Source organism: Oreochromis niloticus, linkage group LG3 (assembly GCF_001858045.2).
Source record: "Oreochromis niloticus isolate F11D_XX linkage group LG3, O_niloticus_UMD_NMBU, whole genome shotgun sequence".
In the NCBI taxonomy this organism is placed as follows: Eukaryota; Metazoa; Chordata; class Actinopteri; order Cichliformes; family Cichlidae; genus Oreochromis; species Oreochromis niloticus.
In genome coordinates this window covers 57624080-57647198 of record NC_031967.2, presented here as the reverse complement: position 1 = coordinate 57647198, position 23119 = coordinate 57624080, and the positions used below count along the sequence as shown (strand labels likewise).

The 23119-nt window shown below is 38.8% G+C and overlaps 1 protein-coding gene across 1 annotated transcript in view; it reads right to left on the bottom strand.

Annotated features, from left to right (window-relative positions):
- Window positions 1-12130, bottom strand: part of LOC112841715 (uncharacterized) — a 53370-nt gene extending 41240 nt beyond the window's left edge. The window contains exons 1-2 of the mRNA XM_025905170.1: window positions 12123-12130; window positions 10777-10909 (exon numbers count right to left, since the gene is read on the bottom strand). Of these exons, the coding sequence (XP_025760955.1) occupies window positions 10777-10898 (122 nt within the window). The 5' untranslated portion in view covers window positions 10899-10909; window positions 12123-12130. The remainder of the gene's footprint in view (window positions 1-10776; window positions 10910-12122) is intronic.
- Between the last annotated feature and the right edge of the window lie 10989 nt (window positions 12131-23119).

Genomic DNA, 23119 nt, shown 5'->3' with positions numbered 1-23119 from the left:
TAACTATATTTATTCTGCCTGCTAATGAGATTGGAAGTGTTGCCCATTTTTTAAAATCTTGTGATGTTTGTTCTAACAAAATGTCAAAGTTATGAATCCGCAACTCGTTCATTGTGCGGGTTATATTTATTCCCAAATATTTAAACGTTTCTTTTTCTAATTTAAAAGGGAAGGCAGAGAAATCTTGCTCTATGTTATTAATAGGGAACAGTAAGCTTTTTGAATAATTCAATTTGTATCCAGATATGCGTCCGAAGTGATCTAATACCTTGAGCAATTTAGGAATTGATGCTGTTGGGTTAGATATATACAGTAATAAATCATCTGCATACAATGACACTTTGTGCACTGTCCCGTCCCTAGAAATTCCAGCAACCTGACTGTCCTCCCTAAGAGCAATAGCTAAAGGTTCAATTACTAAATTAAAAAGATAGGGAGATAAACTACAACCTTGCCTGCAGCCTCTACCTAGCTGAAAAATGTCAGAGGTTACATTATTTGTCCTCACTGCCGCAACTGGAGAGGAATACAATATTTTAATCCATTTTCGAAACAATGGGCCAAATTCAAATTTATTTAGGACCGCATGAAGGTATGGCCATTCTATACGGTCGAAGGCCTTTTCTGCATCAAGAGAAATTATTATTTCTGACTCTTCTTTTGGTTCTGATACATATAAAATATTAAATAGGCGGCGCATATTATAAAATGACTGTCGCCCTGGTATAAAGCCGGTTTGGTCAGGATTAATAAGTTTTGGCAGTATAAGATCGATTCTATTAGCTAAAATTTTTGTAAGAATTTTGTAGTCACAATTTAAAAGGCTCACTGGTCTGTAGGAGCTGCATTGTGAGGGATCCTTACCTTTTTTGTACAGCACCGAAATTATGGCTTGCTTCATGGTATCTGGTAATTTCTCTTGAAAGAATATTTCCTGGTATACATCTTTGAGTATTGGTGCCAGTTTATCTATAAACATTTTATATAGTTCAATAGGGAAACCATCAGGTCCCGGTGCCTTGTTACTTTGCATTGATTTAATTACTTCAACAATTTCACTAATGGTTATCTCTCTATCAATTTCTGTTCTATCATTTACAGATATTTGTGGAATCGGTAATCTATCAAGCATTTCAGCAACCTTTTTTTCATCAACCGGATCTGAAGTGTAAAGATTGGAATAGAACATTTTAAACTGGTCATTAATGGTTTTTGGATTGGACGTCTTTTCTCCAGAGGTTTTACAAATTTCGGAAATCATATTAGCTGATATGGATTGCTTAATTTGATGTGCCAAAAGTTTTCCGGCTCTTTCCCCATGTTCATAGAACTTTTGCCTTGATTTGAAAAATAGACGTTCTGTTTGCTTAATGGACAAAATTTTGTACTCTGAATTTAATAATAATTTTCTCTTATAGAGGTCTGGTGTTGGATTTTCTGCATATAAGCAATCAATCTCTTTTATACTCTTGGCTAAGTTATTCATTTGTTGGAAGTATTTCTTTTTTTGAAATGATACATATGAAATTATCTGGCCTCTAAGATAGGCCTTTAATGCTTCCCATACAACAGTCATTTTCATCCCTTGGGTTTGATTTGTCTCTAAGAAAAACTGTATTTGCTCAGAGACCATTTTTTTAAATGAATCTTTAGTTAGGAGTAAAGGATCAAGTCGCCAGGCCAGTTTTTGACTTGAGCGTTCATAAAAATTGTACTGTATTCTAATTGTACTGGACTATGGTCTGAGATAATGATAGAGTTATATTGGCAATCTAAAACCTCGGGAAGAATTCTGTTATCTACAACAAAAAAATCTATCCGTGAGTATGACCGGTGTACTGGTGAGAAAAATGAAAATTGTTTAGATGTAGGATTTTTGTTCCTCCAGGGGTCAAAAAAAGCATAAGATTGCATAAAGGATTTTAGAACATTACCCACTTTTGAAATTCTGCTATCAGGTTTTGGATTTGATCTATCAAGTTGAGGATTAAGCACACAGTTAAAGTCACCACCCAGTATCAAATGGGACACTGTTAAATCTGGCAGGTATTTTAAAAAAGTACAATAGAAATTTGGGTCATCCCAGTTTGGTCCGTATACATTTGCAAGAATTACTTGTTTCCCATACAAACTGCCCTGTATAATAATATATCTCCCTCTGGTATCCGCCACAGTTGATGTTGGAATAAATGGAATCCCCTTCCTAATTAAAATAGCAACACCTCGTGATCTGTCCTCAGATTTTGAGCTAAATATTTGGCTTATCCATGTTTTTTTAAGTTTAATTTGTTCACTTGATCGGAGGTGTGTTTCCTGCAGATATACAACATCGGATCTCAATGATTTTAAATGAGTAAAAACCCTTGTGCGTTTAACCGGATTATTTATACCTTTAACATTCCAGCTTATAAAACGAAGAGGCAGATGACTTTGCGGACTTGCCATTCAGGTACCAAAATGTAAGTACAGAAAAAATGAGTCCCAACCTCTGGACCCCCCCCCAAAAAAAAGAGGGAAAAAAAAAAAAAGTAAATAAAACGAGCCTCAAAACCCCATGCTGATCTACTATTTATCCCTGAGATCGCAACCCTCCAGGCTAGAATAGCACAGTGACTAGACATCCTGTTAACCATCAGACCGCCCCTCAACTGGGCAAACATATAACATTTAATAAATAAACTAAACTCCAAAACTTATATTTTCCACTTTTTATTCTAATCAAATGCCCCAGAACAGCAATATCTCGAACATATCAAAAATCGGAACAAAGTAGGAAGGCAGAGTATTCATAATAAATTAAATCAAAATTATTATACCTTCTGGCCTTTTTTTTAAATATGGCCCAATTAATTACTTGACTTCGCCCCAACACCGACGCATAACAGTGTCCCTTGAGTTCAAACAATCACACATGTGAAATCCAACTTATTTCTTCTCACTCGTCTGTGCCTCTCACGGCCGTAGTAAGTCTTTTTTGATAAAGTCTATTGCAGAAGCTGGGTCGGTGAAACGATTTTCCTGTCCCGTAGATGAAGTGATGCGGAGAACAGCTGGAAACAAAAGTCCAAACTTAACGCCAGTACAGCCTCGGAGCAAACGGTGTTCCTCTGATCATTTGTGAGGGAGTCCACACTATCAGCAAGACCTGATGTTAATGCATGTGAGTGAGTGTGAGACTGGACCAAGGTGGGGATGAATAAAATGTTGACAAACAGGAGGAGTGGAAGACTTCATTCTGGGGATGTTGATGTTTGCTTGGAGGGAATTTTTGTTTTATTTACTGGGGTTGGATTATGTTATTACATTATAAAATGCTAAATGCTAAAAGGGAAACATTTTTTGATATAACTCATGTTACCATTAACTGAAGAAACACATGATTGATAACTGTTCTGTTTTAAGTTTTTTGTTATGACACAGATTGGATCATACAGGGGGAGAGTTGAGTATGAAATGTAAAGTACAGGTTTTGTTTCCAGGAAATTTCAAGGATCCAGACTTTTGCATGGAGCAAGGAGTTTGAGAAGATTTGACATGATGATTAAATTGATTTTGTCCTTAAACACAGGTTTTCAGGGCTGGAGCAAAATACCAGAGAGGAGGATGGCGGAAGTGTTCTGAGAAATGATATGATATGACTAACCTTTTTTCCCTTTTAATTTCCTAAGCTTGGGGGAAGCATTTTGAGTTTTTTGCCACATGAGATGTGTCAAAAAAGAGAGGGATTTAAGATTTAATTTGTTTAATTTAAAATGGGTTTTAGTATGATTTTATAACTATTGGGGTTGTTTGAGAATTTAGATATGGTAAAACTGGGGCAGAGATTGTTAATTCTAAAGAAAGGAGTAAAATGAACTGAATTCGGTTTAGAAGATGAATTGCTGGTGTGGATAAGAAGTGGTACACCAAACTTAAAGGGGAACTGTGGGAATAATAATAATGGGGAAGATTTTATGAGTAGAAAAGGTGTGATCTCTTTTTGATTTTTAGAATAAAGTTGTTATAATGTAGGCTTTAGAAACAGATAGTAGATAGATTTATTTCTAGGGTAGAGGAGAGCTTTTTATGAGGATGTTGTTAGGGTTCAATGTTGAGAGAAGAATCCATCAATAACCACAGATCCAGTCCGGTGTGCAATTAGACAGTATTTTAATAAACACATGTGTGAGTTCAACAACCCAATCAGTGTTGAACTGTCTTTATCATATTCAGACAACTGTTTTATGGGGTTAAGAATTGTACAGCCCCCTTTCCTGTTGGTAGGCAGATTTAAACAAAGCATACGTCAGCCTAAACCACAACGACTTTTAACATAGAACATCATCTTCGTGTCGACGGCTGATGCTTCCTGTCTCCATCCTCGCTGTCGCTCGTCTGGTGCACTTCCTCTAAGTACGTCGACACACTTCTGCATTTCTGCCCTACCAAAATAGATCTACCATGGTGTGTATGTGTGCGTGCGTACACGTGCGAGGGCGCGTGCATGCTGTGTACTGCGTACGTGTCATGACCTCTTACTATTTGTCTGTCTGTACGTGCAGAGTTTGCATCTGCTTTCTGAACCTTAGTTGACCTCAACTTAAGCAACCAACCAGGCTAAGGCCATCCTGTGTGTAATGATCTTGACTTATATGTAAAATATATAACAACTGTTTCAGTCTACCACAACTACTTAAGGCTTAATCCGCAGTATGCATACTAAACACCCTTGCACTTAAACTCTGGCTTCAGTTTCACTTCTGCAAAAGTATGCTCTGCAGACGCGTTTCGTTTCCTGTCTCATTTTGGCACAGAGTGTATTTTCCTGTCTCTGCCCTCTACACAGGGATCATAAAAGCATTAATAACATTTAAATTATAGATTCAACTCAACCATTTAAAATGGTTCTTCTTTGGACCTGTAATAAAGGCTAATATAATACCAATATATTTGAACATCTGAATGCATCTATGAAAGCAACATCCCTATTAACATGAAATGGTAATGATGATTATAAAAATAGCAGCAAATAATAGCAGTAAAATATTTCTATTCCTGACAATGTTAAAAGTCTCGCTGACTCAAATGAATAATATTGGAGATTAAATAAACATAGGTGAGGCCCAGGGCCTGAAATTCCTTTAGCTTTTAACTGAAGTTGAGCTGGCCCGGTAACAAGTGATAGACAAGAGGAACTGAATAGGAGTGGGCTTGTGACTAAACTGGGTGACATGTAAAATATTGAGATAACACATGCAGCTCTAAATTAGTCTTATTACATAAAATGCAGTTACAGAATAACAAAGGCTGGTTGAAGTGTTTGTTTTTGTTTAAAACAGAAGCAAAGGGAGAAACCTTATATATATTTTGGTTAAGTCTGATAAAGTATAAATTAGAATGTATCATTACATTAAGAGCAGCAAAAATGAAATAAAATGGTATACCAAGAACAGGGTATAACACGGGAAATGTGGGTTCTGAAATGCAGTTAGAGTTCAGCTTTTAGCTATGATGAAATTTACTTAGGAGCCATTAATAATGTGCTTACACTTAGTGATTAAAGTGGTTGTTTTTTCTTTGATCCTGTAGTAGAATAAGCAGTTATAATGATTTTCTATACATTTTCTGGTGATAGGTGACTTTAGATGAGAGGTAGGCACTTGCAGCAGCAGCGACAGTTTTGTGTACAGGATGTGGAATGTCAGAAGAGGGAATGTGGGGATTCAGAAATTTTTTATACAGCATTGTTTATCAGTAATATTGTTTACAGGGTTCATAATGCATTGAATATGTTTGTCATCACATTCATTCTATTCACAGGTTTAGTTCATTTTATACACATTGCATATCTGTGCTAGTTTAGAGTTGATGTTCTATCCAAGAGGGTTTTAAGCTTCACTGGTGAGAGTGTCCAGGTGATACATGTTGAGGGAAGATGAGAACATAGCAGGTTAATTGCATGCATGCTTACAATACACATAAATCTAGTAGCAGGCCTGAGCGAGGGCCCAAGTGTCTTCTGCTTCTTATTTGAGACCTGTGCCAATTCAGTTTACTTAGTGATTGATGACGAGGGTCCATTCCACTAGATTTCCACTAGAGAGGGACCCAGGAAAGGGGCAGAGACCACTTAAGCATGAAGTGTTTTCAAGTGGGAGCTGGCGTTTTATTACTGGACCATCTAGATGACATGAGGTTATTGTCTGATTTGCTGAGTCAGGGGACGGCTAGAGAGGGTCAGAGCGAAGGCAGTGGACCTGGGAATGGATGGATGCCATTAATGGATCCAGAGGTGACAGAGTGGGTCGAAGAGTGACACAAGAAAATGGTGTAGTGACGTCTCTGGAAGAGACGTCAAGAGAGGGAATTGTGGAATTACAGGGATTATTTTACATAACCATCATCTTTATCATTGCATTAATTATCATTTCATCCAAGCATTTATTGAAGTTGCTGGCATTATGTTATAATTTGTATTACAGGTGTTATCATAATCACATATTAACATGTTTATTACAGGTGCAGTTATAACCACTTAAATCGTTGAGTTAAATCTATAATCTTAAAAGCTTATATGCTGAGTATATTGCTACAGTAAAATAGTAGCTGAGTGAAGGCCTGAATGTATTCAGCTTCTTGTTGCATTTGAGTTTGCCTAGCAACAGGTGACGCAAAGAGGAAGACAAGTCCATGGGGACCTCAAAGGCCTGAGATCATCACCATATTTGAAAGAGGATGCCAGAAAGGGGAACTTCTGTGTCTGCATTTATTTCTTAGAATAGATCATTGTCTGTACAAGGGGCAAAGAATGTTCTTAAAATGCAAATTATGTGCTTGTAAACGCATGAGGGGGCGTCATAATACCCTGATGTTATAAAAGCAATCTGAAGTGTATTTTTGGGTGGGGATTTACGACTGATGGTTTCCAGTGTACGTCTCCCCACGCTGCGTGTATTCATTAAAATCAATTGTTTGATCGACCTCTTCTGGACCATCATTGTTTTACTCTCTTCCTCAATTTCGGACCCTTAACAGGGATTACTGAGATGATCACCTCTCTCCATGAGAGAGGGGTTACACCCTCCGCAAGGGTGTGATTGAATGATGATTGAAGCATTGGTATCAACTCCTCCCTTCGGCCCCTGGAGATTTATTAGCTTTAAGTCTTGAAATTGCTCTAGATATTTCTTCATGACTGATAGGGGCAGTTAGTTTGCTGTTTTGCTGCGTACCAATACGTGGTAAGTCTAGGGAGTTAAGAAAAGCAGTTTTTTTGTCTTTATTTGAGGAACATGGTTGTTTACACAAGTTTTCGTAATATTTCCTAAATGTTTGTTCTATTTCTTCCTGGCTATACTGTAAGTTATTTGTAGATAACTTATTACTTGTGAATTGTATTAGCAGCTTGCTGCTGTCTAAGACGCCGTGCTAACAGTCTAGCTGCCTTTGGGCCGTTCTCATAATAATCCTGTTTCAAAAATCTAAGTTTTTTTTCCACTTCTTCAGTCAATATATTGTCAATTTCCTTTTTTAGTGTTTTGATTCTGTCTTGGAGCTGAACAATCCGAGTCATTCAGTATAATATTTATGTGTTTTTCAGTTCCTCCACCTGGCTTAGGTACAGGGCCTTCCTCATTTGGTGTTGTTTTGAAGTTATGGCAATAAGCTTCCCTCTGAGTACAGCTTTGAATGCATCCCAGAACACAGTTGGGCTAATTTCTTCTGTGGAATTTTCCTTTATGTATTGCTTTATGTCTTTCTTGATTTGGTCTTTCGTTTCTTTTTTATTCAGACAGCTCAGATTTAACCTCCAACAGGTGTTTCTACGCCTACTATTTAGATTTAGCTTTAAATGAATGGCACAATGATCAGAAATATCTGCCACTCCAATTGTGCATTCAGTTACTCTGTGTAGATCCCATCTGTTCATTAAGACATAGTCAATTCTTGAGTAAGTGTTGTGAGTCTTTGAGTAGTGTGTATACTACTTATCTAGCGGGTGATGTTCCCTCCATACATCTACCTCTCCCTGCTCTTTCATAAAGGTATTAACCATTCTCGCCAGGCTGTTTTTGCTTCTATTTGTGCTTGTTGTATCAATTCTATGATCGAATACCACATTAAAGTCTCCTGCACACAGCACTGTCCCTTCAGATTCTGACATGACTGTTGTAAGTAGTCTTCACATTTTGTTGGTTGCTCTCAGGGGGAATATAGAGATTGATTAGTGTCACCGCCTCCCCTTCTAGTTTACCTCTTACAATAATGTATGTCCCCTCACTGTCCCGAATTTCTTTAGAACATTCAAAATTAACTGAATTTTTAATAAGTATTGCTACCCCCCTTTTACGACTTTTCTTCCAAGTACTGTAGTAAGAATTTCTGTACCCAAATTTCTTTAATTTATCATACTCTTCCTGTGACAGATGTGTTTCCTGTAGATATATTACATTGGCATTAAGCTTTCTCATTTTAAGTATCACTTTACTTCTTTTAATTGGGTTATTCATCCCATTGACATTCATTGACACCAGCGTTATATTCCCCATCTTTTCACTGTTAAGTTTAGTTTTATTTTTGGCTTATCACTGTCATAGCATCCAACACTAACTCTTACGGTGCGCACACACCGAACGCGATAGAGGCGGCCAGAGCGTCAGGTGTACATGTAAAGTCAATGGAAAGAGCGCGATGACACGCGATTGTGCATCCGGCGAACATGCGAAAGCAGATTTGCGTCGCGAAAACGCCAAAACCCGTGAAACGCGCGTCAGTGTACCGCGTGGGGCGCGTTTGACTCGCGAAGAAAACCACGCGTGTCAGATTGTGTGTTGCATTTTGTGCACACGCCCGTACCGCGCCAACCGCTGGAGTTGGAAAATATGAACTCCGGCGTCAAATCGCGCCCCGACAACCAATCAGGAGGCCGGTGACGTGGCTGTAACCAGGTCACAGGGGCAGATCAAACCAAAGCCCTTCATTCTTCATTCAGTATGGAGGAAAAACTCATCACTGCCGTGGCTAATCACCCAGAGCTGTATGATGCCAGCTGCTACTTCTACCGAGACAGGAATAAAAAGGACCGAGCTTGGAGGCACAGAAGTGAGGAGATCGGGCAACCTGGTAAGTTCATTCATTCTCCTTTTTAATTTTCAGACTGACCCGATAAAGCCGCGCAAAAGCTAGCAAGCCCGCCTACTGTCCCGCTATTTTCCCACTGATGTACAAATACCTTTCCGCTAACAAGATAATGTGTTTATTCAGAGGACATCTGCAGCAAAACACATCTGGCACAACTTCCTCCCACATTTCCGGTCCACGCGCGTGGAAAGATGCAATTTTGAGGCGCGATGGGTTTTTCTTGGACACGCGTTGAGGTGCGAATGTGCACGCGTCAAATTAGGGGCGTTTAGGGCGTTTTCGCTCGCCTCTATCGCGTTCGGTGTGAACGCAGCCTAAGAACTTGGAACAAGATAACAAGAAACTTAAGAGAAACTGAAAATACGTATTTCGTACCCACAGCGTCCCTGTGGTTCCAGCGTATTCCTTCCTCTTTTGAATCACGTTGGTAGCGTAGTCATGATCAAAGAAAAGCTGCTTATCCTGATGTACAACTTTTTTCTTCCACGCTGTCTTCAGCACCATCTCCTTGGTTGAGAACTGAAGAAAATTAACCACCACCGATCGCGGAGGTTTTTCTGGTCCGGGTTTTGGCACCAGAGCTCTGTGCGCCCACTGAATATTCAGAGCAGAATCCGGTGGGAGTGAAAGCTCAGCTCTCAACAAGTCTTCCACAAACTGCAGCACAGAGTTTCCTTCAGAGCCCTTTTTTAGGCCAAAAATGCGAATGTTGTTCCGTCGGCTGCGACCTTCCAAGTCAGCCAGTTTCATCTGAATATTCCGTTGTTGCTGGAGCGACTGGATTAGAGCGTCTTTTGCGGCCAAATTCCACCTTTCCATCTCTTCCAGTCTTTTCTCAGTTTCTTCGAGTCTGGTCTCATGGCTAGCTAGCTCATTCGCCGTTTCTGCCAGTTTTATGTCTTTCTTGAAACTGTCGAATTCGTCCTTCATTTCTTGTTTGATGTCTTTCTTAAACGTGGCAAACTCAGTTTTAAACTTGGCTTTAAGTGAGTGAATTTCCTTAATGATGTCCTGAAAGCCTGCGTGAGGCCAGCTAGCTACATCTCCTTCCATCTGCTCGCCTTGCACGCTATTCTCGGACATGTCTGCGTTGCCTTCTCTTGCCAACTCCACTTGTTTCACAAAATCCTTAATGTTTCCTTGTCTTTTTGACCTTCTTCCACCTTTCATGGCATTTATTACACGGTTTAGCGGTGGAAATATTCGAATTCTGGTTTTCTTTCAAGTTTTGACCGGGAGCTGCAAGCTTATGTTGCCATCTTCCTTACGGCCCCCTCAGGGTAATCGTTTTTAACTCACTTTCAGATCTTCATTTAATATTTCAGAGATTTCCATTTCCATTTTTCTGTTGTACAGTATATGCAAAAAATCTTTCACTCATCAGTATTCAGTCATCTTAACATAAGTTACCAGGATAAGGAGACACCGCTTGTATTATGTCCCTTTATAAAATAAAATACAAGACTCAATGGAAAACAAATATCAGGAAGTCAAACACATAATACAGCTGTGTCAGTGGTTGTTTGAGGAAAATCACTTGATATGAATGTTTTACTGCTTTAAGTGCTTTTTTTCAGAAAGACTTTACTGTGTTACTGAAGTTTGTCCTCTCCTTTTGCCATTTTCACATTGTTTATAATAGACACAGTTTCTTACTTTTTGCCTGATGGTCCAAGTTCATGACTGAAGACTGGATGATAATCTCCGAATTCGTCACTGTTCATGGACACAGAGCTGGATCCTGGAAACTCTGCTATGTTCCCCTCCAAAACACTCATCTTTAGGCTTCCTGGGAGAGAATCAAGGAACACTGACTGTGAGCACAGCAGAAAAAAACATCATAATATTTTTAGAGAAGGCCATAACTGGCCGAACAGGAAACACAGCACATCAGCACACACACACACACACACACACACAGTGTAGCTTGTATTAAACTATTAAACCCAGTTGACCCTTTACCTTATATATTAATAGATACTTTTACTCTCTTACAGCTCACTAAGAGACAGCTAACTCAGCACAAGAAGTAAAATGTCTCACTATTAACCAAAGATATGGTTTCATCAATCATCTTGAGAAACATTAATATAATATTTTCCAGTAAGAAATCCTTTTCCTATTATTATGACCAGTGTTGGGTAAGTTACTTTAAAAAATTAATTAATTATTAATTATTAATTACTTAGTCAATATTGTATTTAAAATACTTATCTAATTACTGTGTCAGAAAAGTAACTTAATTACTAAATAAGTAATTTAACTAAATACTTCTTAAAATCCCTATAAACCTTGAGTGGACAAACAATAGAAATTAAACTCTTTAAATAATAAATAATTTTTTTTAAAAGACGGAGACTCTACAGTACGCAGCGGTAGCATCTCTTCCACAATGTAGCCTGCAATCATCTTTTTTAAGCTCACCTTCAGACGCTTTCTGTGCTGCTGAAGTAAAATAGACCCTGTGCACGAGAAAATGCTAACTTCCTGGTTTGAGACCGGATGTAGGGTTGTACGTTTCCAGTAGATTTACTTTGCGGTTAATCGCTACTGCGAAGATATACTCCAAAATCATGTCCAAAACTCGAAAACGGAAAGATCACGTTAAGTTACAAAGAGCAGAAGGTGGGAACACTCACCACTGTTGTGTCATAAAAAAATCTAATGATCAGTTTTGACGTTTAAAGAGTTTAGATCGATCAGTTGTTTACGTCACTCAACACAAGCAGAACTGCATTACAGAATCAGAAGGCACATCGTCCACATTCAGAAGCACATCTCTGTATAATGACTGATCTTATGATTTAAACAGGCAAATGTTCAGCATTCAAACTACAGATGAAGAATAGTCAAACCAGATGTTTCCCCCATTATGTCGATATCAGCTAGTCAAGTACACACCTACACAGCATGTTAACAAACCGTGAAAAAAAGCCACACAAAAAATGAATGATTGCTGGTTTCTATACATTAGTATTTACGAAGGGTATGTTGTGACTTACCTTCAAAATTACAGTGGTCCCTCGCTATAATGCGGTTAAAGTAACGGATACTGACTGTGAGCACGGCAGAAAAAAACAGAAATATTTTTAAAGAAAGCCATAACTTACAGAACAAGAAATACAGCTCACCAGCACACACACACACACACACACACACACACACACACACACACACACACACACACCCAGTGTAGCTTGTATTAAACCCAGCTGACCCTTTACCTCATATATTAATAGATACTTTTACTCTCTTACAGCTTACAGAGAGACAGCTAACTCAGCACAAGAAGTAAAATGTCTCACTATTAACCAAAGATATAGTTTCATCAATCATGTTTCATTTTTCATGGTGCAGCAAACCATGAAAATTTCCAGATTTTTTTGTTCCACCTTGAGAAACATTAATATGATATTTTCCAGTAAGAAATCCTTTTGCTATTATTATGACACCCCATAAATGCTCAGTAACACTCACCTTGTTTTCACTCATCTACTTCATGACTGTAGAAACTGAAATTACAGTACGTTGTTTTCTCCTCACCTCAGCAGAGCAGCTCCTCCCCTCTCCACAGGAACTTGTATGACTACATTCCCAGTGTGCCAACCATAGACTGTCACAGACGCAAGATAGATATCTTTGCTTGAAAACAACAGATATGAATATAAATGTATTTTAAATATAGACTAGACCTGCTACACACAATCAATTAATCTTTAATTCAATTCCCTTCTTGCATCTAACAACAACAACATTTATCTCAAGGCACTTTATATTGTAAGGTAAAGACCCTACAATAATAAAGGCAAAAATAACCAAAAAAAAACCTCACAAACAAATAACAGCAAGACAAAAGCAAAGGAAGGTAGGAAGAAAACTCTCCCTTTTAACAGGAAGAAAAACCTCCAGCAGTATTAAGGCTTTTGCACATAGGATAGAACATTCCAGAATATCCCATGTGCTGCACATTAACAATTCCCACAATTTGACACAATTTGTGTCAATGAAAGCAAAGCAAAAGCATGCCAGTAAAGAGTACTTGCCCATTCTGTGCATTCTGTGACGTACCTTTGTGTAACCAGTAGAAAAACAGCCATGCTAAATTTAGCTACACAATGAACAAAATAATGCAAACATGGAAAAGTTGATTCTGTGCATATCCAAGTTCAGTGAGTTTTATGACTAAAGTGTAAGTGCAAATAGGCACCATTGGAAGAAAGTAGTGTCGTGGAATTGACAGACACTGCACTAGTAGGGGTAGTTTCAAAGCTTTATGGATGACAGATTCATGTTTTCAAATGACAGTGGGCAGACACTTCTAGTACCTGCACAGGGGGTGCAAAGAATGACATACAGTGTCCATGTGGTGTGACAGTGTGTGGTATGTGAGAATACAAGATAAAGATGCAGAGGTAGGAGGAGATTTAAACAAAAAGTGAGCTTTTTTTTATTAAGCACATGAAGCTCAATAAACCACAAACAAGAGTGAAACACCAAAAATTACAAAAAGGAATTAGGTTCAACCTGAACTGGGAATGAATATAAGGAAATGGGAGCATGAATACTGAGAGAAGCAGGGTGAAGGAGAATGAGTATGGGCAGAAATCTGTGCCATCAGAAACTGAATTTGAATAAGTTAAATTTGAATTTGAATTGCTCAGATTGAATCTGAATTGTAACTTGAATAAAAGATTTTGAAAACTGAATTTGAATTAGTCTAATTTGAAATTGAATTTATGGTTTGAAAATGATCATCACTAAATTGAAATTGAATTTTATATATTGAAAATGAATTCATTTGCTTTGAAACTGAATAGAATAGAATAGAATTCAACTTTATTGTCATTGCACATGCACAGGTACAGGGCAACGAAATGCAGTTTGCATCCATCCAGAAAGTGCTTTAGTCGTGATATAGATATATTACAATATATATTAGCAATAATATAGATATGTAAGTATATTACAGAAATGGGTCTATTATGGTATGTTATAATGTAAACAGTGTGAAGTATGTTATGAATATTCTATAACTATAAGTATGTACAGGCTGTAGTGAGTACAAGCTATGTACAGGATATGAACAGGATATAAATATGAAATAAAAACTATACAGAAATCTGAGATGTACAGTTATACAGAATGTGAACTATGTAAGTTATAAACAGTTGTAGGATTAAAAATTATCGTATGTACAGAATGATATTTACACAGAACTATACAGTAGTGTAGTTAAGATAAGTGAGATATGTGGATAATTGTGATAGTGATAAAGTGCTAGTGGTTGTGGGTGTGTGTATGTTCAGTCCTTGAGTTTAACGTGGGTCAGATGTCAGGAGGCAGAGTTCAGGAGTCTGACAGCTGTGGGGAAGAAGCTGTTCCGGTACCTGGTGGTCTTAGTCCGGAGGCTCCTGTAGCGCCTCCCAGAGGGCAGGAGGGTGAAGAGTCCATGTGACGGGTGACTGGGGTCTCTGATGATTTTTCCAGCCCTTTTCAGACACCGCTTCCTGTAGATGTCCTTTATGGCAGGAAGTGGTGCTCCGGCGATGCGCTGGGCAGTTTTCACGACCCTCTTCAACGCCTTCCGGTCCGAGGCAGAGCAGTTCCCGTACCAGACAGTTGGTCAGGATGCTCTCGATGGTGCAGCGATAGAAGTTCACCAGGATGTCTGAGGACAGGTGGTTCTTCCTCAGAGTCCTCAAGAGGAAGAGGCGCTGGTGAGCCTTCTTGACCAGCTTGGAGCAGTTGGTCGTCCAGATGAGATCCTCGGAGATGTGGACTCCCAGGAACTTGAAGCTGCTCACACGCTCCACAGCCATCCCCTTAATGTGGATGGGTGGATGTGGGTCAGCATTCCTCCTGTAGTCCACGATGAGCTCCTTGGTCTTCTCAGTGTTAAGCAGCAGGTTGTTTGTGTCGCACCACTCAGCCAGACGATCCACCTCCTCCCTGTAGGCGGTCTCATCGTTGTCGCTGATGAGGCCAATCACCGTGGTGTCATCTGCAAACTTAATGATGGTGTTGGAACCATCAGCAGGTCTGCAGTCGTGGGTGAAGAGGGAGTAGAGGAAAGGGCTCATCACACAGCCTTGTGTATACGTCTAAACTGCATTTTATCCTTTAAAAATTCAGCTCTCGAATAATTTCAGTTTCACTCTCACCATTCAGTTTCAGTTCCAAAATTCATCATATCACTTCAAACGGAGGTGATCCAGTAATGCTGCACTAATGAATTAGACTAACTATTCACTTTAGCTAAAGTTATTAAGTTAGCTAAAGAGTTGGGATGCTGTGTAAGACATAAATAAAGCTAAAATACAAAGGTTTGGACACTGTTTTGCATGTTTCCCTACTGTAGGGGTCTCTGCAAGCATACAGGGCTCTGAGAGGGTACAAGATGACAACTTTGGAATTCTACTAGAAACAGTCGATCATATTTGTTTGTCAAAGCTGAATCCAGGGCAAACTAGGCTAAATTAGCGTTTTTAGCTAACAGCTACAATAAGCATAAAGGTTACTGTACGGCTATCATTTGTTAACATGACGGTTGTTCTTATACATGTAATACATTTATTACCAACCTGAGAGTTTATCCGCTGGTCATTCGACATGACGAATGACTTCTGAAGTCTTAATTCAGCTCAAGATGCTGTAGAGTCCCGTCAGTAACACTTTCAGTCCGCTAGTAAAATGTAGTTCTATTAATCTGCGCTTGTTTACTCTTGAACAGGAACCGGATGTAAGTTCCAAAAAACTGAATTTTGGAACTGAAATTGAATGGTGAGAGTGAAACTGAAATTATTTGAGAGCTGAATTTTTAAAGGATAAAATGCAGTTTCAAAGCAAATGAATTCATTTTCAATATATAAAATTCAATTTCAATTTAGTGATGATCATTTTCAAACCATAAATTCAATTTCAAATTAGACTAATTCAAATTCAGTTTTCAAAAGCATTTATTCAAGTTACAATTCAGATTCAATCCGAGCAATTCAAATTCAAATTTAACTTATTCAAATTCAGTTTCTGATGGCACAGATTTCTACGGTGGCCCTGAAGTGCAAACCACAAAAACAAATCACAAAACGCACAACAAATTGAAAAGCGCAAAAACAAATTGAAAAGCGCAAAAACAAATTCACTAAACGCAAAAACAAATCACAAAACACACAACAAATTGAAAAGCGCAAAAACAAATTGAAAAGCGCAACAACAAAAACCAAACCGGAAGAGGTAGGTACCAATGCTGCAACAACAGGCATCACTGATTGGATGATGGATCCGGTAGCCTTTTGAACCGGAAGTTGTTCTGCCGAACGTGGTTATGAGAAAGAGCAGTCAACGGCTGTATCCCAATTCAGGGTCTGCAGCCTTAAAGTACGCAGCCTCAACGATCCTCAAGGGCCACGTACTCAAAGACCGCTAAGGCCGGAAGTACGAGGCTTGTGAAATGGGACGGTCTAGCCTCCGTCGCGCTGCCCAGGTTGCCTAGCAACCATAACACCAACCGCTGGAAACGTTTCATACAGCTTTGACGGAAATGAAAGAGAACATATTTTGTTCGTGTGTTTGTTTCTACACGAGCTTTGTGTGATTTATCCATTCTATTCTATTCTATTTAATAAGTATCTGAGGCTGAGACCACAGGACTGTAAAATATGATTGTTGGCCTTCATATCTGTACTGAACAGTCATTTAAGATTAGCTAGTAAATAACAATTAGCTAATGTTGTTCATGAGACTAAAGTCAGTGTAAATATGATATGGCCAATATTATAGTTATTATATTAATCATAAGTTATTACAGCAGTGAGTTTGAACTCTCAAATCATATCACTTCTATTGTCACATCACATGTGCAGGTACACTGGTACAGCACATGTGAGTGAAATTCATGTGAGTGAACTCTGTGTCTAATACTGAGCTTCAGTAAAGATTCAAGTTGCAGTTATTTATACGTCCTATCACCTTAAATCTTCACTCAAAGACAAGTATCTCTGACAGTGTATATACAGATGTATTATATATAAGAGACAAATATTGTCCATGTAATATGTTGGCATTACTAAATTTGGCTCAATGCTTACATATATGTGTAAAAAGAAAATGTACGAGCTGTGAAAACTGTTTCTGATAAACAAAGAGTAGACTGATATATTAAATATTCCTTTATTGGGTGAGAAAATCAGACCATGTCATAACTGCTTTAAGTCATACAGAATAGATATCAGAGCCTTAAACAGGCTGACTTCTGCTAAATGGGTCAAACTGGGCAGAAAGTATACAAACACATAACATCCTTATAGAATATGATGTAACACTATAGATCAACTTACCTCAGAATATATCATAACAATATGATGCAACAAACACAGCAGTACTACTAATCCAAAATACTCAAAGCTTCATAGAACTGAAACAAACATTTATTTTTAGCTCCATTCTGCTGCTGATACATACTTTAGGTTTCTGAATATTAAACTTGTTTCTGCCTTTCATAGTGTGTAACTTGAAGGCCCTGAGTACTTTCTCCCACACCGAAAACACTGGGATGATCAAATTATCTGAACATTACCTAATAAGACTGATTCAGGACAGATAATTAGTTATTTTAAATTTTTCTAGCAGTCCTTCACAAACAGGGAACAGTCTGTCTATTCTCTCCATCTGTCAGCTGCTGCTGGCTCTTCCTCCTCCTCTTCCTCACACACTGCTGAGTTTGTCCTGGAGGATCATCAGGGGTGCAAAGCCTCACAGATGATGTGCAGCAGTGGGTCCCTCAGTCTGTCCTCACTCTGGACACTTGCAGTTGTCACACATGGAAATCAAATGTGTGATAAGCTGCAGGATTCAAACACAAGTGTAACTTATAAATACATGTTCATACTTTTATTCCACAATCAGAGAGAAAGAAACAGAGCGAGAGTGCAGGACAGACAGACAGGTGACAGTCTCAGGTGTATACACTGCTACAAAACAGCACAAGAGAAGGAGGATTTAGTGTTTGTGTTATTACGAGTGCTAAACAAGAAGAGTTCCAGATGGTCCAGTGGACACATGTGTGACTCCTGTGATTAAAGCATCTTTCTTTCAGCTTAACGAGTGAACCGTCAGCTCGTTCAAACACACGTTAAAGTCCGTTTGGCTCGACACCACCGAACAGAGGCAGCAATATAACATAGCTAACATTAACAGTGCAGTGAATCCTGCTTGTGCCGTCATATTCAGGACTGCAAACCGAGCAGCATCACTGACTTTCAGCTTGTTGTGTTTGTGGATATATGACTGACTTTAATTATCCATAAAATCATCACATTCTCTGTAAGATTAAGGTCAGCTATTGTATTATTATATTTTAAAGGCTTTAAAACCAAGTAAACGCTGAAAGTACAAACATCGCTAATGGCAAATAACTTTGACGACATGTGGCCAACAGTAATGTTTTAATGTTCCTCATTATTAAACATTTGCACATAAATAAGTGACATAATATTCAGTACTTACTTTTAACAGTTTACTCTTCGGCCGCTACGGTTCTGCCGTCTGCGGCAAAATTATCCACAGTGACTGCCGTGCTATGAATTGTGGGATATGTTGGGCCACGAAGTCTACACCGCCACAGCCTTAAAATTCAGGGAAATGAAGGCCGCATTTCGAGCAGCCTTTGAATTGGGACAGCCTTCGGCGCGCCGCTGTGACGTAATCGGCCTTAAAATGCAGCCTTTAAGGCTGCAGACCCTCAATTGGGATACAGCCAACATGTTTTGTCCAAGTTGTGGAAAAAAGTTGGTAGAGCAGTCACCAAACTTCCGAACAGAACAACTTCCGGTTCAAAAGGCTACTGGATCCATCATCCAATCAGTGATGCCTGTTGTTGCAGCATTGGTACCTACCTCTTCCGGTTTGGTTTTTGTTGTTGCGCTTTTCAATTTGTTTTTGCGCTTTTCAATTTGTTGTGCGTTTTGTGATTTGTTTTTGTATTTTGCACTTCAGAGCCACCGTAGATTTCTGCCCATAAATGAGAAGTGGAACAGGAACATAACAAAAACAATCCCATTTTCTTTTTCTTACAGCTCTATAACCAGGTGGACAAAGAGTTACAGCTCTGTTGAGCTACGCAATCTTTAAATGTAAACAGCAATCACTTGGTGAAATCTTTACAAATAAAATTTTAATCATTAGCTAAAAATGTACTCATAACCATCTCACAGATGTATCATTACATACAGCTGCTTTCAATACTATTGAAATAAAGCTTATGCCAAAGTTCAATACAGAAGATCTGTGGTCTCAAGACTGTCCGCTCCCAGGTGCTGCTGGATAAATAATCTTTATCACTCCCACTTTTACACTATGAAGCTGCCCAATCACCTTCTCCTAGCCACCTTTGGCAATCACAGAACACTGTGACTTTTGTGTTTACCCCTTGGAATGTTTATATTGTTGTTTTAATTTTTATTTATTATACTTTCATAGGCAATGGCTAGGGTAATTGATTATTCCCTAGAGAGCAACAGAAGGTTATAACTAACCAAGGGAACCAGTCTACTCTGAGGTGTTGCATCTGGGATTCCTGAGGTGAGGCGCTCTTTCCTGCCCTCAGAGGAAATTTGGTGGGTGATTTCTTCTGTTCTCTAATTTTTTCTCGTGTGTTTTCAGGTTGTTACACTGAGAAATTAATTAAGAATCTACCTCTGCAAGCTAAACATTTAGCACCACTATTTCAGTAACCTTTTCCAGATGTGACTGCTTATTGTAGTCCAGTTTCTGGTTTCCATAGCATAGTAAGAGGAAAAAGGCAGGAAATGTGTTGTTTTTTTAAAGGTCATAACATGCCAGTACTGTGATTGGGTGTACTTATGTTCAACGCTGGGGCACTGAACACTTGACAGATGTACTATATGATGTAGTTTCTGTTGAGAAAATGCTAACATGAATGTAGAAAAAAGAGCTTTAATCATGAAAATAGACTGAGTGAAGGTTTAAAGGCTGATTTAAATCTTTTAGCTTTGGAAATTCCAAATTATTGAATATTCCCTTTAGGATGTGGTTGATATTCTCAGGTGAGAAAAGTAATATGTTACCAAAGTACCTCTATTTGAATAGGTGATGATTGATGCCTTAGATAAACAATTTCCAGCTTGCTCAATTGTTTTATGTGGCTGAAGCCTTAATACGTCGATATTTTGATGCTGCTGAATACATATCAATGTTGATTTTGTGTATACATCCTGCAATTAAAGATATGTAATTATCTCTTATTTATATATAGCATGTAAAGCAAACAATGGACTTGGAAACAAGGGAACATTAGGAGGCTTAATGGTGTAAGAAAAGTTCCTTCAATTAAAAACAGCTTCCTCCCACTCATCTCCATTCAATTGCAGGTCATCAGTGAGCTTTCTTCTTGCATCTGTTTCAATTCTGCTTCAGTCCATATTAGTGTGCTTGCTCAAATCAAGTTTTCCTAAACTGTGGTTCTGCCTTACTTTTTCTAAGTCAATCAAGTCTAAATTTCTTCTTACTTCCGCTGCCAGCTGTCAGCCTCATTATGGCCTCTGTGTCCACCAGCCTCCACCAGAGAGATCTGCTCTCTGTCAACCATCAGTGGCCCTGAGCCTTATTGTAGGCTCTTCTCTCTCCCACCTCTTGCATCTTCATCCTTAGCAAGCTCTCTGTTCTCTGTTGGTGATCAACTACCCAAGCCTAAATTGGGCTCTTCACATTCTCATTTTCAACCTTCTGCAGGCACTCTGTCCTGACAGCCAACAACAGCCCTGTGCCATCGTGGCTCTTATCTCCTTTCTGCATCTTTTAGGCTCCATGGCTCTCTGCTGGCCATCTGCAGCCCTGAGCCTTAATGCAAGCTCTAACTCTCCGCTGGCCTTTACCAAACCTCAACCCTTTCACTCTCTCTGTTGGCCCTTCTAATCAAATAGCAAACGTGTCACGCCATGCTGGCTCTTTAGGCAGACTGTTCCTTAAGCCAGCATGTTCTTCCCCTGGTTAGTATCCTTCCTAACTGTTTTCCAGTTTCTCACCCTTCTCGGTGTTTATGCTTGCTATAGCTTGTCTGTGCCATGCATCACTCCTAATGACATGTGTTCCCTTTTCCATAGGCCAGAACTCTGCTCTGGTAAGATCTTTCTTTTTTGGGGAGTCCTGCTCTAATCCCATTCACAACAATGTGATGGTTTTAACTCTGGTATGTTTTTACTGTTGATACAGTAAAACATACAATCAGGAGCTCAGTAGAGAAATAGACAGAGAGGTATTAAAAGTGAGGATACATTACACAGTTTATCAAGACTTTGCTAATAAAAAAACAAACAAACAGTGTTGTTCTCTGATAGCTGTGACAGTTTCAACATGTCTCCTTATTCTCCTCTGACTAGGAACAAATGGTAAATGGTAAATGGCCTGTATTTGTATAGTGCTTTTCTAGTCACTAATGCAGGGGTCTGCAACCTTTAACACCCAAAGAGCCACTTGGACCCGGTTTCCACGCAAAAGAAAACACTGGGAGCCGCAAATACTTTTTGAAATCTAAAATGAAGATAACACTGTATATATTGTTTTTTGTGCTTTGTGCGGACAACTACAGTAAGTAAGTAAATTTTATTTATTAAGCGCTTTTCACAGACAGGCAGTCACAAAGCGCTGTACACAAATATTAAAATAAACAATACAATCAATAGACATTATACACAATGTAAAAGATCAAATGTAAATAATAATAAAGAATATACAATACGTAGATCAACAAAAGGCTTGTTTGAACAGAAAAGTTTTTAACTGCTTTTTAAAAGAATCCACAGAGCAACTAAAGTGTGTTGCTTATGAAATCCACGAAGTGCTACAGAGAAAATTACATTTTATTTATGTAATTAACACATTTTGAACTCTTAAAGAAATATAACAAAAGGAAAGACACCCAGCTGAACTAAAATGATCCATGTAGCAAACAAAAACTGTTGTGAGCCGCCACCCTTTTAAAAAGTAATTGGAAAAAAAGCACTATGCCGCTAAAAAAAATAGATATTTGCAAAATTCTGCCTAAATATCTATTTTACCTGGTTAATGTGTGTGGCGGGGCGTGGTCTGAAGTGCCGCTGAATGGGAGTCGGACGCACCTGAGCGGCACCCGCAATTACGCCTCGCCGCCTTAATGTCTGTGCTCTCTCTGCTGTTGTGTTGTCGGGCTGTGAGCTGAAAAGCTACAGCCGCCTGTATGCGTACAGCAACCGTGTGTGAAAAGTGCTCAATAAAGAGATGCTGAAAAGCATGTTCATGCAAACATCGTCGGGTCCGCCGTGATATGTTTACAATGAGACTTCTGGTCCCGAACCTCTGCGCACAGCATCTGCAAATCGGGGCTTTCATCTTTACGCAGGACTGTAAGCTGTCATCTGTGAGGCGTGAGCAGTGTTTGTTTTTAACATAGTTCACAGTGGAGAATGGCTGCCGACATAATGTGGATCCGAAGATCCATAATTGGCCTATGTGGGGTTGAAAGTCTCGATAAATGCACGGCGTTTCGGCGGGTACACCGGCTTCCCCGAGTGTGACGCTTATTTTGAGCGATGAAAAAAATAATAAAATATAATTTTATTTTTATATTTCAAAATCACAACAATCTTCTAATATAGAACTACAAGTTTTTTTTTTTTAAAAAAAGAACTAAACACAAATAAAATACACTTCAGCAAAATACTTCTAATTTATTTTCCCAAACCACGCGGAGCCGCAGTATAAGGAGCCGCATGTGGCTCCGGAGCCGCGGGTTGCCGACCTCTGCACTAAGGACTCCAAAGCGCGTTACATATCCAGTCATCCACCCATTCACACACACATTCACACACTGTTTGTACAAACGCATGAAACTGAAGATCACACTTTATGGTTTTTTTTGTGTGTGCCGAGATACAGTAAATTATTTCTTATATGTATGTATAAATTATATTCTTTCTAATATGAGTGTTGGCTATAAAGAGGATAA